This window comes from Calidris pugnax, unplaced genomic scaffold, assembly GCF_001431845.1.
Source record: "Calidris pugnax isolate Ruff unplaced genomic scaffold, ASM143184v1 scaffold74, whole genome shotgun sequence".
Lineage (NCBI taxonomy): Eukaryota > Metazoa > Chordata > Aves > Charadriiformes > Scolopacidae > Calidris > Calidris pugnax.
In genome coordinates, this window is record NW_015090790.1 from 715,143 (window position 1) to 731,779 (window position 16,637).

Sequence of the window (16,637 nt, forward strand, 5' to 3'; positions counted from 1 at the left end):
ACCTTGCCACGTGTACATCTGACGTCTAGATTTTATGCAGGACCATGTAGAGAGAAAGCCAAGAGGAAGTCTTCTTTCTTTCAGACTTTCTCTGTTACCTCCAAAGTCTGGGACTCCTGAGGGCTGGCCTGAGCAGAAAAGACTGAAGCAAAGGTGGCATTCAGCAACTCCACCTTCTCTGCATCCTCTGTCACCATGGCATCTGTCTTCATTCAACAGTGGGCCCACATTTTCTCTATTTTTCCTTCTGCCTCAGATATACTCAGAGAAACCCCTCCTGTTGATCTTGACGTCCTTTGCCAGGTTTAATTCCAAGGAGGCCTTGGCTTTCCTTGTTTCATCCCTGCATGCTCTAATGGCATTCTTGTGATCTTCCCAAGCGGTCAGTCCCTTCGTCCACTCACTGTAAACTTTCTTCTTCCACTTGAGCTTTTTCAGAAGCTCCTGCTCAACCACACAGGTCTCCTGCTTCCCTTGCCTGATTTCTTGCTCTTAGGGATGCACCAATCCTCAGCTTGGAGAAAGTGGTATTTGAATATCAACCAGTTCTCTTGAGCCCCCCTACTTTCCAGAGCCCTAACCCATGGGATATCTCCAAGCAGTTTCATGAAGAGGCTGAAGTTAGCCCTCCTGAAGTCCGGGGTTGCAATCCTACTTGTTTTGTGCATCCTACCCATGATCCTGAACTCTTATCTTTTCATTATTACTACAGCCAAGGCTGCCCCCAACCTTAATGTCCTCCACCAGTCCCTCTTTGTTTGTCAGAACTAGGTCCAGTAGTACATTCTCCTTGTTGACTCTGCCACCACCTGAGTCAAGAAGTCATCATCAGTACACTGGAGGAACCTCCTGGACCGTACATGTCTGGCTGTGTATCTTTCCCAGCAGCTATCAGGGTGATTGAAGTGCCCCATGAGAACCAAGGCCTGTGATTCTGAAGCTAGTTTCAGCTGTCTGTAGGAGGCCTCATCAGCTTCCCCATTCTGATCAGGTGGCCTGGAATAAACACCCACAACTGTGGCTCTCATATTGGCCTGTCCCTTAATCCTCACCCACATCCTTAGATGTTGGGACTGTGCCTAGATTTTCTTCAAGCTTGACACAACCCTCACTGCCTGTTGAGCTCGTTTCTCTTCTGTTGTACTATTTTGCTTGGCCTTCCTTTTAGAAATTATTTGATCTGACGTGATAACTCTTCCTTTTTCCTGTAGTCTCATCTGGTTTAAGTTTTTATATCTGTTTACTTATTTCTGATTGTTTCTTTTCTGGACTGGCTCTTCAGATGAGGTCTGTTACCAGGCAGTTTTCTTCTGTTTCAGTGGAGATTCCAGGCAGTCTTTAGACATAGATGTGGAAGACATTTGGAATGTCTTAAAGACCTTGAGCTTTTAAGTTCTGTTTACTGAACTAACTAGATCCCTTAATTCTCGGACGTAACCTCAATTAGCAACTTGAGGATTCTTTGTTTGTTTGTTTCCTTTCATTAAATGCAAAGAGAGTCCAGTTTCAGGTGGTCACTGGTTGGCGAGCAGCTCTTTACCAGTGTCACTGCTAGTTATGAGATGAAAGCAGCTTCTGTTGCCTCGGTGGCATGTGATGAGATCTGTCAGCTCTTGCATCCAGGAGTAATTGGGCCTCACTGGGACCCATTGGCTTGATCTGCCTGGTAAAGGGATGTTTTTCAGCATTTTCTGTCATATACCAGATTGCTATGCTTTACGCTATAAATTTAGGTCTTCTTGTTTCAAGAATAAATTTTACTAAGCTCTTGGCTGCAGTAATGTTTTGCTGAAGCTGTTTCCATGGATTAATCCATCCATGTAAGTTTTATAAATGTTTAGTCATCTCTGCGTTTTTACTGAATTTCCCTTTGCTTTACTATTTTGGTGAGGAAGATTTGGAAAACGTTTTCTATGTTATTGTCCTGTACCTTCTTACCACCAAACTAACATTCTTGTGATCCCCTCCTCCTCCGTGAAGTTGTTTAGCTGTAATCCTCCTCCGCGCCCCGGCTTTGAGCCCTCCTCTTTTTCTTTTTTTCTCCCACTGTGATTTTCAAATACAGGTGACTTAATACTTTACAGGTTAAAACAGATTTTTCAAGAAGTAAATCCTGAAACAAAAAGTAGTCACTAGGTACTGCTAGTTCTTTCTTTTCTTCTCTTGTGGTACATGATTTCAATCCAAGTTATAGGAAAAATGCCTCATTTACTGGGAATATGACTTGTTTTACAGTCCATGCTTAAATACCTTTTAGCTTAGAAGCTTCTCTTAACATTCACAGATTTGTGACTTTTTATTTTTCTTCTACACTGGCGTTAAGAAGCACACAGTGTTCTTTGCACCCAAGATGCAGCTGATCAGGGGGGTCAGGAGCGCTATTGTGGGATTATATTTTCAGTCACCCACTGAGATTGCTTGAGATCTAGGGTGCGTGGGAGCGGAGAGGGATGTCTTCGTTTTGGAGTGGTGGGAAGCCCATTGCCATTCTATAACATTTAAAGAGCCAAGACAAAGACCATAACTTCGTACTGGACAATGCAAGGAGGTAGAACCATCATAATCGCCCTAAAATTCTACCTTAAAAAGTAGATTCTCTTAAAAGGTAGAATTTGGCTGCCTTCACTATTGCTTGTTCTGTCCTAAGTCCCTTGGTAGGCAGCAGAGCTGTGGGCGAGCTCTGTCCACCCAAGGAGGAAGGTTGCTGGAAGCTGGTTTCTGTTTTCCATTTCAGACTCGGGAACAGGAAGAGTTGGAGGAAGCTTTAGAGGTGGAGCGACAGGAAACGGAACAGAGGCGACTGCTCATACAGAAGGAAGAACAACTACAACAGATAATGAAAAGGAAGAATAAGCAGGCACTCTTGGATGAACTGGTGAGTAACAAAACCAGAGGCTTTGAATGCTCAGTAGCAGAGCAAACAGCAAGTACGTTCATGTCCATCTCTACCACAGTTAACCGTGTGGAATTAACACATCTACCCCTTTCTGTTTCCCTGTCTTGCATGTTTTGTGTTAATATTCTCTCGTTTGTCATTCATTTCAGTTTTACAAACAGCTCTGGTTTTGGTAAGCTAAGGTCTGGAGGAACTGGGGTTTCTGGCGTTTGTAGACTTAATTGGACTCACTGTCCAGAATGTCCAGTGCTGGTTAGAAATTAATTCTAGGAAAGCATTCTTGACTATTTCAACACAAAATTAATCCTGGATAAGATGCTAGCAAAGAAAAACGCAGAAGGTTTCTTTAGGTATTTAGAAGAATTTTCCTGATTCTGTCTGTTTGGATTTTTTTTCCCTCCATTTCTTTTCCTGATGAGCTTCCGTTGAAAGCTGTTTTCCTGTTGCTAATTGGCAGGTGGAAGTATATTTTAGAAATTACTTTGAGTCCAGCCACTCTACCAGTTTACTTAGTAGTTGACATTTGACCCCATATCTGAAAAAGGACTAGTATAAAAGTCTAGATTTCTATTTAATTCATGGACAGTATGAAAGCCAAGGCTTTGACTGTCACCAACGATGGCTTATGTTGGCATAGCTGATGTGATGACTACTCCACCTTGAACCTGATGTGTAATAGGTGAGGTTCTGTCACGTCTGAGGCCACGTAACTGCTTGATTTGCCTTCAGTTGATGAGGGTTGCATCTGCTTTGGTGTGTGTCTGGTCACACAACGTGTGAGGGGGTAAAAGGAGCTACTAAGTTGGTTCAGCCATGTGAACTCGTACTACTGCTGGCTTGTTAAGGAGTCCTGAATAGTGGTTAGCAATCTGGTGTGTTGAAGCAAAGTGGTAATCAGGAGCTACTTCATAAGCTCAGCAAAGGGAAGATGGTGGAGAACAGGGAACAGTAACCTAGTGAGCTATTTGAGTATCTGAGTATTGGTCAAGCCTTTTTGAGTCAGAGAACCTAAAGGATTAAGTGGTCCCTTATGACTATGAGAATAATCTACTATGAGAAACTACTATGAGAAAAAGATTTCTTGCCTTGACTGTGTCATGTTCTCTTATGGCAAACTTTTTGTGTATGAGTTGCTCCAACTGAAGAAAAACTCAGCTACTTCTGGAAACTCTGTTAATCTTGTCCTTGGCTGAATTTATTGCTGATTCTGCATTTGAAATGCAATGATGACGTGTGGGCATAGAGAAGCTCGATAAATGTGTGGTTTAAACAAGATTTGCATCTCATTTTTTTTAATGCACATGTATGTACAGACATGAATGTACACACATTGGCATGCTCTAACACTCGTGAGAGCGGTCTCTGGTGTGCCTTGAAGGAAATCAGGAAAAAGGAGAAGTATGTATGCGTGCAGATATGTGTGCAGCTATGTCAATATGGTTTAAGCTGCTTGGGAGATTTAAATCAGAATTTCTCTCTTATTTCTGTTTCCCGTATTAATATAGCATTAATTCCTGCTTTGTATTCTCAGTTGTTGTTCAAGACACAGATGCTCTTCTGCCTTTCCTGGAAAAGCAGAGTTCCTCTGAACCAGTGCAGAAGGCACTGAGGTGAAGAGAGAGCATCGATGTGCAATGTGGGCGTTTAGAGGCTCTCCTGAAGAGCTGCCTTTTCCTAAGCCAGGAGTCCTGGCAACCCGTCACTGGTTTTGCTGAAAGGAGCAGGTGTTCCATTTTTTTTCGTGGGCCAAAGCAGGGATGAGCAGAAAGGTGGTTTTTTTTTTGTTTTTGTTTTTTGAAAATCCTTCAAGTCTGTAACTTTGAACTCAGCAGTCTCTTATTGCTTTAAAGCTAAAAGTGCTTACGCTCCAATTAGGAGTAGTTTGAGTAGTGGCTCAATTAATAAAAGCTCCACTATGAACTTGAATCTAATGGAGTAGGATAGGGATTTTTAACTGGTTTCTGACTTACTTCAGTCCTATTCTAAAACATGCCCTTAATTTACTAGAGACCAGTGTGTTTTTTGGTTTGTTTGGGTTTTGTGTGGTTGGTTGGGGTTTTCACTTTTTTTTTTTTTTTTACAGAGCAGTTGGTTTTACTGGAAACCTACTTGACCAGATGGCTTGAGGAAAGAATAGCCATAAATAATCCTTAAAACTTGACCAAACTAGGCAGTTTTAACTATGATTGCATATATGTATTAGTGTTAAAACATATCTTAATATTCTTAAAAAAAACAGAAAGTTGATTTTTAAAGGCTGAGGAAGGAAACTGCAACTTTAAGTTGTGTCTTTGTTTATGAAGGGGCACTGTCAACTTAAATTCAAGCCAAAACTTGTTTTGTAATACTACAGGTTTATAAAAGCAGCACTGAAGTGTTTGTATAATGACTTATAAATTCTGTGAAAAAACAGCAGTGGTTAAGCAAATAAACATTTCCTATGGTCTCTGAAATCCCTCTGTTGCTGTGCTGCAAATCTGAAAATGAAGCTGACCATAAGTAAAACTTAACTGAGAAATGCAGCAAAAGCTGAGCATAAGCAATAGCAGTGTAAAGGACCGCAAGAATGGGGACCTGAGGGACAAAGTCCCTCCCACTGTAAGAAGATCAGGTTCGTGACCCTCGGAGGAACCTGAACATGTACAAGTCCATGGGACCTGATGAGATGCATCCCAGAGTCCTGAGGGACTTTTTTGCCTCCCAGTACTAAATTAGGCAGATCTTATAATGAAAGTAATATAAGAGAACTGTTTTACAATAAAATCTTTTACTTTTAAAAGCACAACACCTCGGCATAATTTAATCTTGTAGTCTCAAATGCATTTTACGTGTTAATGGAAGAGTTATGTGTTTTGTTTTAGGCATTTTTTTTAGTCTTCTAGTCTTGGATAATCAGAGCTGAGTAAAATAATAGAATCATAGAATGGTTTGGGTTGGAAGGGACGTTAAAGATCACCAAGTTCCAACCCCCTGCCCTGGCCAGGGACACCTCCCACCAGACCAGGTTGCTCCAAGCCCCATCCGGCCTGGCCTTGAACCCCTCCAGGGATGGGGCAGCCACAGCTTCTCTGGGCAACCTGTTCCAGTGTCTCACCACCCTCACAGCAAAGAATTTCTTTCTGGTATCTCATCTAAATCTCCCCTCTTCCAACTTAAAACCGTTACCCCTTGTCCTGTCCCTGCACCCCCTGACAAGGAGTCCCTCCCCAGCTCTCCTGGAGCTCCCTTCAGATATTGGAAGGCTGCTATAAGGTCTCCCCGGAGCCTTCTCTTCTCCAGGCTGTACAACCCCAGCTCTCTCAGCCTGTCAATTTAAAATATGAAAGCACTTCCTTTATTTACTGTATAAACTCTCTCACCTGTGTACAGAGGATTATAGATCTGCTTTTAGATGTCTTCTGTGTGGTGGGACTCGCCCTTACCTCTTGAAGAGCCTGTACTTCCCAGGCATGAAGAAAATAGCATTGCAGCCCAGGGCAGAGGCAGGTTTTCCCTGGGCTGTGGTGTAACTTGGAGTCAAGCAAAGGGCAAGGTGTCGTAAAGACATCGTATCCCTGCTTTTACCAGAACTTTGGGGGGTTTTGAGACAAATATTTTGGAAATTTTTGCATATAACTGGCTTTGGTCATACCATCAGTTTGTTTTCCCATACAGGAGACTGTGAGTGTGGATTAATGCTTACAGCATTGGACCTTTCATGTGTGTTAACAGTAAGAAGGCTGTGTGTGTACTAGAAACAGTCGCGGATGCGGTGGCTCGCTGACGCGGGGTGGGTTTCCCACCGTTGTGTAATCTGGTTACCCGTCCTTGTGCCAACTCCTGAGAGCTTGGTACAAATGTTGGCTTCCTTTAGTTATTACATGAGAAATGCAGTGAAAGTTTAAGGAATATAAGAGGGCAGAGCAAATGAGAGAACGCTTCACGCTCTTCCCTTCTCCCTGAGCTTATTAAATCTGATGATTAAAAGAATCCAACGTCCTTAAACCCTGCCGACAGGTAGCAGTGTGTGCTGCTGCACGGGGTTATGGACACGTGCAACACTTTGAAGATACAGACTGTGAACTAATGCATTTGTGGTCCAAATTTTCTCCCAGTTGTACAGAGATTAGAGATCTGTAAATGGTACAATACAGGTTTTTAACCCCTTCTCTCCCCGCCTCCCTGTTAATTGTAGAATCACAGAATCATTCAGGTTGGAAAAGACCCTCAGGATCATCAAGTCCAACCATCAACCCCACTCTACAAAGTTCTCCCCTCCACCACATCCCCCAACCCCACATCTCAACGACTCTTCAACACATTCAGGGAAGGGGGAGACTCAACCCCCTCCCTGGGCAGCCTATTCCAGGGTCTGACCACTCTTTCTGGGAAGAATTGTTTCCTAATGGCCACTCTAAACCCACCCTGTTGCAGCTTGAAGCCATTCCCTCTTGTTCTATGGCTGATGACCTGTGAGAAGAGACCAGCACCAACCTCTCTACAGTGTCCTCTCAAGGAGTTGTAGAGAGTGATGAGGTCTCCCCTCACTCAGCCTCCTCTTCCTCAAACTGAACAGTCCCAGCTCCTTCCATCACTCTTCATAAGATTTATTCTCCAGCTTCGTTGCCCTCCTCTGCACCTGCTCCAGCACCTCCAGATCTCTCTTGTATTGAGGTGCCCAAAACTGGACACGATCCTCAAGGTGTGGCCTCCCCAGTGCTGAGTAGAGGGGGACAATCACCTCCCTCCTTCTGCTGGTCACCCTCTTTCTAATCCAAGCCAGGATGCCGTTGGCTTTCTTGGCCACCTGGGCACACTGCTGGCACTCACGGAAATGTGAGCGGGATCCTGTGCCTTAGTTGTAGTTGTGACTCTGGGGCAGATCTCCTCCTGTGAGATTTTCTTCTGCTTCTAACACTTGCCATCTAGTCTTAGCACAAAGTGAGTATTACAAAAAATAGAGAGGAAAGAGGACTGGAGAGGGATGTGAAAAGTCAGTGTACAATGCAGCAAGGCATCTCGTGGCATGAAAAACTTCCAACTTCTTATCCTGAACTGCTATAAGTAAAAAAAAATTAAAAAAAATCACAGTGCAGTTTGTTAAAGTTTGTTATTTTGAGTAACAAATATGACTCATACTTCAGTATTTGCTTGGTTCTGTGGAACTGAAGTGTATGTGACATTTGAGGGCTTTAGGAATAATGTGCTGCACTTGAGCCGTCTGGGAGGAATTCAGCTGAGCTCCTTCCCTGCTCTCGACTTTACAGTTTTTCCAGCTAGGAAGTCTGGAGGATTTCAGTGTGCATGTGGGATAGTCACATTAGTTTATTAGAAAACTGCTTGGCCGATAATTTTCTGATTCTCTGAAGAATGTAGTCCATATATGCATGTTAATAATCATTCGGTTGTAGAATTGTTCTGTTCAGAGGGTTTAAGTAGTTCATTTGCTTAACTATTAATTTTATTGGGTTTTATGTATCTTTTTTTTTTTTTTAAATTGGCTGGCTTCCCTAAAAAATAAGTTGGTAAAGGAGAAAATAAATATGCTGTTGGTTGCACTTACAATAGTGCCATTGTGCAAAGCAGAGCAAGGATCATTTCCAAACGGCCTCAGGTGAAATCTAATGGGAAACAATTTCAAACTGGTCTGAGTTCATTGGTAGAAAGAATGTGTCTTAGATAAACATCTGATCCAAGTTATACTACTTGGTATTATTCCTTCTCTGATTAAGTTCTAATTTTTTATTATTTTAATAAATATGGTTGCATTGGCTAGTTGGAATAAGGAGCCTGTTATATTGTCTTTAATGTGGATTCTATAAAAATGGTTGTTTGTAGGTTACTCTGATTTATGGAGTTGCTGCAGCTTTTTCTTATTACTGAAAATGATCGTTTTCTGTAAACTTTCTCATAGAGAGTATACGTAGCATGACGCTGCTGTGCTGGTGATGGCCTCTCGGACACAGCCTGCAGTTTTGAAGAATATGCAGAGTTAATTAATACTTGTTCTGTTTTAGCATTGAAATTTGTTCCTCCTATTTACAGGAGAGCTCCAGTCTTCCTGCTTCGCTACTTTTAGCTCAGCATAAGGACAGATCTGCTCAGCCAGAAATGCAACTGGAAAAACCCAAACCTGTCAAACCAGTCACGTTTTCCACTGGCATCAAAATGGTAAGACTCCCTTGTTTGTTTTTTTTTTTTTAAAGTGCCTTTCAAAAGACCAAGGATTTCCTCATATGAAATTCAGAGGTTATTTAAACCTGAGCTGCATATTGTATGAAATAGACAGTTTTCTTCCAATTAAATAAGCAATTAGGAATGAATCTAAGAATTTAGCCTTTCTGCTAGTTGGAATCTATGAAATATTTTCATTGCATAGTTGACAAAAGCTAGCTGTATCTCTTTCCCTGCAAAGTTGTGGTGTCCTTGAATTATTTTTGCCTCCTTTGTGTACCAATTATGGGAGTTCAAGAATAGGCTGAACTTTCTTCATATTTACTTCAAGTGCTCAAATAGTCTGTGAGAATGAGATGGACAATAGAAAATGGTGCCGGGTGGTTAAGGACGGTGTTTTCATTATTACCGTACTTTAGGAAACAGTAAGTATTTTTGCAAATGTGTTAGTGCTAAGGTGACAGCTAAGGATCTCTCAGTGTTCCTGTCCTTTACCACAACGTGGTACAAGTACTCACCAGCCTGTGCGTGGAAACGTTAAGGTCACGGGGCGGGGGGCAAATTTAGGGATGGGTACAGAAGTTCTGATCAGTTTTGCACCTTACTGGTTTCCTGTTCTGTTTTAAATCTCTGCACTTTCTTTTAGACTTTGTATTTTAGAATTGATAATGGTAAATGGTGTCTTGAAAATAGCCAGTGCTCTCTACCCTCCTCAACAACCCAAGAAGTCAGCAAAGCAAAACCCGTTGCATCAATTAATCATTTCCTTTTGTCGGGGATATCTGTGCTGTGTTCATTATCCCCCAGAGAGTTCACAATGTAGAAGCATTTGCAGCTAGTTTGTCCAAAAGTAGCGTCAACTTTTGCAAAGTTGTGCAGATTTTATTGTTTTTTTCTGTAGTATAAACTGTATCTTCTTCCTTTTTGTTTCAAAAATCTGAGTCTCAGGGAGATTGATATGCTTCGTGTGACATTGCGTTTGTGTAGAAAAGCTAGAGGACAGAAAATGTTTGTTCTCTTTCAAAAATACTCTAACAGAATGCCTGTGTTTTTTCTTGCTACTAAAATATATCGTCAGAAATTCTTAAGGCTATTGGCCTTTCTGTCGGGAAGAGGAGGAAGATGGGTTTGTGCTGCGTGATGAGGACACCAGAAGGACTTCCTAAGGCGTTTTTGCCAAGGGATAGTAAATGCACGATGTGGTAGTGGACACTTCAAATCTACAGCCCTGAGTAAACTTGGATGGATGGTGGAAGACTTGTATGAGATTTCCAGTGTCGTGCCATTTAAATCTTAACGTTTGGAATAACAGGGGATACTCCAGATAATGGATTGTTACTTCATCAGTGTTCAGAAGGTCTGCGTACATGACTAAGAGGATTTCTTGGGTCCAAGACAAACAAACAAAGATACCTCGCCCTGGCTGACCTTAGTCCTAGATTAAAAAAAGCACGATTTTCAAAAAAGAAAAAATTAGGAATAAGTACAGCTAACAATAAAGCTAGGGATTGGAAGATTTGAAGTTGGTGACTACTATGTATGGAAAATGGATTACATCAAGCAAAATGGCTTTTACACTGATAAAATTACAGATTTATTTGAGAAAGATGGATGTTCTGTGTTTTCTTTGTTGAGTGCTTGATTTAGCTATTATATCACATTGATTTTTAGAATTATGTAGAGATCGTATTGCACAATAAGAGCACTGAGACTCTGCTCAGTTGGTTACCCCAGCGTTGGAGTATTTTGGTGGTGTCCTGCTAGGACACAGCCCAGCCTTGGGAAGCAGATGTTGATTTTCTGTGGATGACATGCAAGTTGGCAGTTCGCAGGGCTGCTCTGACGGGCTGGCCTCATTTGAATGAAATGTATTTTAATATGACTAAATGTAAAATTATAAATAGAAGAGTAAACAACAAGCTCTGTGAAGAGGATTTGGAAATTTAGCTAAGCAAGTAAACCAATTTGACCCTTAGCCACAGCACATGTGTTTGTCTGGGGGCCTTGGGTATGGGAATAGTACAGCAATAAATAGGAATGGACTTTTCCTTCTGAATGCAGTATTGGGAAGACTTATGGTCTGAGGAGTTCTGCCAACTGGATTTTGAATGCAGAAGGTCCCATCTGGAGCACTGGGTCCAGTTCTGGGCTTCCCAGTTCCAGAAGGACAGGGAACTGCTGGAGAGGGCACAGCAGAGGGCTACAAAGATGATGAGGGGCCTGGAGCATCTCCCTTACGAGGAGAGGCTGAGGGACTTGGGTCTTTTGAGTCTGGAGAAGAGAAGGCTGAGGGGGGATCTGGGAGGGTGTCAAGAGGATGGGACCAGTCTTTTTTCAGTGGTGCCCAGGGCCAGGACAAGAGGAAACGGGCACAAACTTGAATGTAAGAAGTTCCACCTAAACCTGAGGAGGAACTTCTTTCCTGTGAGGGTGGCAGAGCCCTGGCAGAGGCTGCCCAGGGAGGTGGTGGAGTCTCCTTCTCTGGAGACATTCAAAACCCGCCTGGGCCGTTCCTGTGGGACCTGCTCTGGGTGGCCCTGCTTTGGCAGGGGGTTGGACTGGATGGTCTCCAGAGGTCCCTTCTGACCCCGTGGGATTCTGAGATTTTGTAATCGGAGCGCAAAGAGGAGCCGCAGAGGTCCATTGAAATGCAGGAAGATACGTTTTGTTCTGTGTTGTACCTGTAGTTTAAGGGAAGGTTTAAGATGTGACTCAATTTACAGTTAAGTACCTCCTTAACACAGAACATGCCAGATCTGAACAGCACAACAGTAAATGTAGCAAGAACCAGTAACCCCAGTTAAACAAATAAGATCTAAATAGGAACTGAAGGAACAAATAAGACCTAAAGTTCACAGTGTTCCACTGGTTAATTGGCCTCACAGTTAAAATTGACTCTGGAATGCAATGAAATCTCTGATTCTTGATGTTTTCAGATTAGGACTGGGATGTGTCTTGGAAAGTTACTGTGGTCAAATGCAAATTGTTTGGCTCAGAGTTATTTTTGTATAAAGCAGCTCTGCGCATTGTATGTTATGTGATGTGGTTGATGATCCGTGATAATGTATTCTATGACAGCATAAGGTGAATTAATCCGCCTGGCACTCCCCTTCTAACAGGTTTATTTTCCAGGTTGAGTGTTTTTCTCAAAACCTGAGATCCTCAGCCCATTTTTTTTTTTTTTTTTGCCTGGGTGTGTGCTCACAGGGAGAGCCCTGGTTGCGAGACTCTCCTCGCATTAGCTGTGTTGCTCTCCAAGCCCTGGGTCTCACACCGCTTACCTTGCTGGGGGCAGCTGCGGGGGAGTACTGAGAATTTCTTAAGAAATACAATTCTAACTGATGCTCAACAGTGCTGCAAATTAAGTGTAGCTTCAGTGAAAAGGCTATTTTGTGCTCGCTGTTGGAGTTTCGGCAGCACGCGTTTAACAAATCACTATGTACTTTCTTCCCCTGCACCTTTTTTTTTTTTTTTCCTTATAGTTTGGCCACTACCCTTTTCTGCTGGGTGTTTTCCTTAATTTTGTTTCCAAAGAGGGAATCTGGATAGAGCTAGCTAAGGTGCTGGCTAAGCTGCAGTATATGTTTGCCCAAGGGTGGTAAAAATATACCAGTTGTGGTGATCTAAGTTTTTTACAGCTCGAACATGAATGTTTTTCCTTGGGGTGGTCTTGGTCGGAGGTGTTCTTCAACCTGACTGGTAATGGGAGATGTTTCCCAGCTCCTGCCTGGAGGCATGCCCATTCTCCTGTCCTGGGTGACGCTCAAGGAAGTTGGCTGATTTAAGGTGTCGTGTCAGTGCTGTGGAGTTCCTGGGCTTGGGAGGGGAGGAGGGGGGACCATCTGGCTTGTAAGCTAAGCAAGAGCATCCCCTATAGCACAGGACAGACAGTTAGCTCATGGGGATACACTCTCCTTCACTTTTCCTTTTTGTTAAATTGTTTTCGTTTTTTTTTTCTCCTTTCAAGTGGAAGCTGTGGTGTTGTTTTTTTGGTTTTTTTTTTCCTTCAGTCTGCTCATTAACTTTTAAATTTCATTTTAGGACTTTTTTTTTTTTTTTTTGTATGAAGCATACCTTCCTAATCAATCAGTTTTATTTACCTCTAAGTGTGGGGAAAAAAGTGTTTCAGTTTTCTGCCTATCACGCTCGTCGTATTAAGAATAGGCTTTCAGCCTATCTGGATATTTAAAAAATCCTTATTAAATCTCATCTCAAATCAGTGTAAAGCTACAAAAGAAACTCTAGCAATCTTAATTGTTGCCGTAGTGCTAAAAATACTATTTGCTGTCTGTGCTTGTACTTGAAATTTTAGTAGCCATCAAAAAGAGCAAAGGTTGTCAGAAATGAATGAGGTTTCTGGCATTTCTAGGGTTTATCGGGCTGTAAGAACAAATCTAAGATCCGGCAATAGAGCCCTTCTGTGTCTTGGTGAATATAGTGACCGTTTCTGGTTGGGAAGTGGCTTTAATGTGAAGCTCATTTTAATGTGTAAAAGAGGTGCTCATATGCATTGCACACAAATGGCAGCTTGCAAATGCGGCGGGAATTAATTTTATTACAGTAATTTAGTCGTCTTTTTATGTCTCTGGTGTTTACAGGACTGCAGGAGCCTTTTGGTGCTTGTAGATCTCTGCTTTACATTACCATTGTGGTTAAAAATGCATAGAAGTGTGGATGTATTTAACTCCTCTTTAATTCATGGGGAACTGGGAACATGCAAACTTTGGAGTCTGCAGCCCAGCTATTTACATGTTGGTAAAAAATACAAATGACTCAGCTGCATGCACTGTCCCTTTGCTGTTCCTTCCAGCTTTATAATGCTTTTTTGCTCTCTTCCCCCAGCCTCCTGGGAGACTTAGCCTCTGGTGATAGTGTTCTTGAAATCATTTCATGTAGTTAAAAACTCCGTTACCTCTAATTGGATCGCCCAAATATGCAGGAAAAGAGCCTAGGTGTTCTCTGGCCTGCTACCGCTTGGGAGGATTTGCCTTTTACATTTTATAACCGAACACCTCAATGCTAATATAATGCATCATTGACTGTGGCGGTTTCTGTTTTGATTACTTAATAGCAGTGGGAATATTTATTAGTAGAAATATTAGTGCAGGAAGTTGGACCTGCGTTGCCAGCAGGTCCAGAGAGGTAATTCTTCCACTTTACTCTGCTCTGGTGAGACCTCACCTGGAGTATTGTGTGCAGGTCTGGAGCCCTCAATATAGGAAGGACATGGACCTGATGGAGCGGGTCCAGAGGAGGGCCACGAGGATGATCAGGGGGTTGGAGCACCTCTGCTACGAGGACAGGCTGAGGGAGCTGGGGGTGTTCAGCCTGGAGAAGAGGAGGCTGTGGGGAGACCTAATAGCAGCCTTCCAGTACCTGAAGGGGGCCTACAGGAAGGCCGGGGAGAGCCTGTTTACAAAGGCCTGCAGTGACAGGACGAGGGGCAATGGCTTTAAGCTGGAGGGGAACAGATTTAGACTGGAAATTAGGAGAGGGTTCTTCACTGTGAGGGTGGTGGAGCACTGGAACAGGTTGCCCAGGGAGGTGGTTGAGGCGCCATCCCTGGAGATATTCAAGGAGAGGCTCGACGAGGTGTCTAGTTGGGGATGTCCCTGCTGACTGCGGGGAGGTCGGACTAGATGACCTTTGGAGGTCCCTTCTGGCCTGGACAACTCTATGACTCTAAAACTCTATGAAGTTGTACGTGCTTCATGGTTTACCAAGATGGTCGTGTGTGGAGTTGACCTGGCTCTGTTGGGGAGGCAGATGCCCGGCGGGGATGTGCTTACCCAGGATTAGAGAGCGGCGGAAGGAGGAATAGGATCCAGCCCTACGGAATTCCTGACCTCTCCTCTTCCGCCGGGCTGGGCTCCATCTCCTGCCAACAGCACCCCTGAACGGCCGTGGAATGAGAGTGAAATCCCTGTGTCTGTGTCCCTGCCGGAATCACACCGGCCATTCACTGCTTCCCTGCTCTGTCTGTCTGTCTGACCCTTCCCAGGGTGTGATTTTTTTCCCCTTCTCGTAGCTCCAGGCTGGGAGTAGCTGGGTGCTGGCAGAGCAGTGTGCAGCCCCAAGCAGCCGGAGCCTGCAGGAGGGATTTGGGAGGATGCAGCATGTCCAGCACCCCCCGGGAACGCGTGTTGCCACCCCGCCGATCCTAACGAGTGTTAGGGAAGAGATTTCCTGCAGCGTTACATTCTCAGCATTATTCTAATGGGAAATAACATTATTATTTTATGTTATGTAGAGCTATTTCTTTTAAAACGTTGACCTCATCAGCTCAGGTCAAATTAACTGTTCTTCGTTATTGCCTTTTCCTACAATATTGCTTCCTGTGCAAACAACCGCTCGGTGGCTGCTCCTGTTTTTCAGCCTGTTTCTTTATAGCTTGTGGAGCAATTATCCAAAATCCTGTTCCAAGCGCAAAGAAGTCTGTCAAAATACCTTTTTAATCAATCGTGCTCCTTCAGAGTTGCTTAGACATATGCCAGGTGCTCTGAGGTAAGTGGAGGGCATGTCACACTTAGAGCTATTCTGCAGGTCCCCACAGCGTTTTGCCACCCTTTCTGCGTGACCGGGGGCTGTTCTGGCCTTTCAGTCTGGCTTTGCCAACTCTTACTGCCCTGGTTTGGTTGTTTTGGTGTGGTTTTTGTTGTTGTTTTTTTTTAGTGCTCTTAGTATTTGCCTGAAGTTAAATAATGAAGTTAAAATAAATTAAAAAAATCAAGCCTATTTCCTTCCTTCACTGTTAGCTCAGCTGGTCTATCGTCAGGCTGAGACACATCTCAAAGAATTGATTTCTTTGAGACGTATCCCAGTCTGAATTTAACGGGTGTTTCGTTTTTAATCTTCATTTGGCTCTTACTATCCGTGTTTCTTTTTTTTTTTTTGCAGCTGGGTGCAATATTTCCCTTTTCACAAGGCTTTGTAGTTTAGAATCGCAACAAAATCACAACATTATTTTCAAGAGGAAGCAGGGTTTTTAGGCAGACGGATTCTCTTGGAATAAACGTGCTTGTTTTAGAGAACATGCACGTAAAGGTAAATTTACACTATAATCTATACCTTGCAGCCTTGGTGCCTGCGAGGACGATGGCTGTGTCCCAGCTCCGTGCGAAGACACGCTGGGCTGAGCATCAGCCTCATGAAGGTGAGGGTGAGAGGGGAGTGTGAGCTCTTTGCAGCAGGTCTCTGGGTGAAGATGCCCAGGGAAGCAGCTTCCCTGGAGCTGGAGATGCGCAGCGGGTGCGTGTTTGGAGGGTGGGCACGTACAGCCCTCTAATGCCAGCTCTGCCAGGGGGGTTCTGCAGTTGCTAAGCACCTTCTCCTTATTCCTTCTAAGAATATCTATTGCACGTTGCTTTAGCTTTGAATTTTTGTCATCAATAACAGTATCTTGTTTTTACCACGAGCATCACACTGATCTGCTGAGAAGGGTACCTGTTCTTGTAAAGCAAAAAGGGGAATAAATTGTGGCTGCTGGATCTCCACTGTCTCTGACAATGTGTGGATATGGAATTCAAATATAGGAATTTAGGGACACCAGAACGCAGAATGAGAGAATTCAAGTTAGGGCTAATGTGCT

At 43.3% G+C, this 16,637-nt stretch overlaps 1 protein-coding gene across 2 annotated transcripts in view; it reads left to right on the top strand.

The window, feature by feature from the left end:
• The window catches only part of MNAT1 (MNAT CDK-activating kinase assembly factor 1), a 127,225-nt gene that overhangs the window by 49,246 nt on the left and 61,342 nt on the right, over window positions 1-16,637 (top strand). The window contains exons 5-7 of one of the 2 annotated variants that reach the window (XM_014966596.1): window positions 2,735-2,875; window positions 8,921-9,046; window positions 10,128-10,585. In XM_014966596.1, coding sequence (XP_014822082.1) covers window positions 2,735-2,875; window positions 8,921-9,046; window positions 10,128-10,190 — 330 coding nt within the window. In that variant the 3' untranslated portion in view covers window positions 10,191-10,585. Of the gene's footprint in view, window positions 1-2,734; window positions 2,876-8,920; window positions 9,047-10,127; window positions 10,586-16,637 lie in introns of those variants that run through there. The other variant, XM_014966594.1, reaches the window with a different exon arrangement.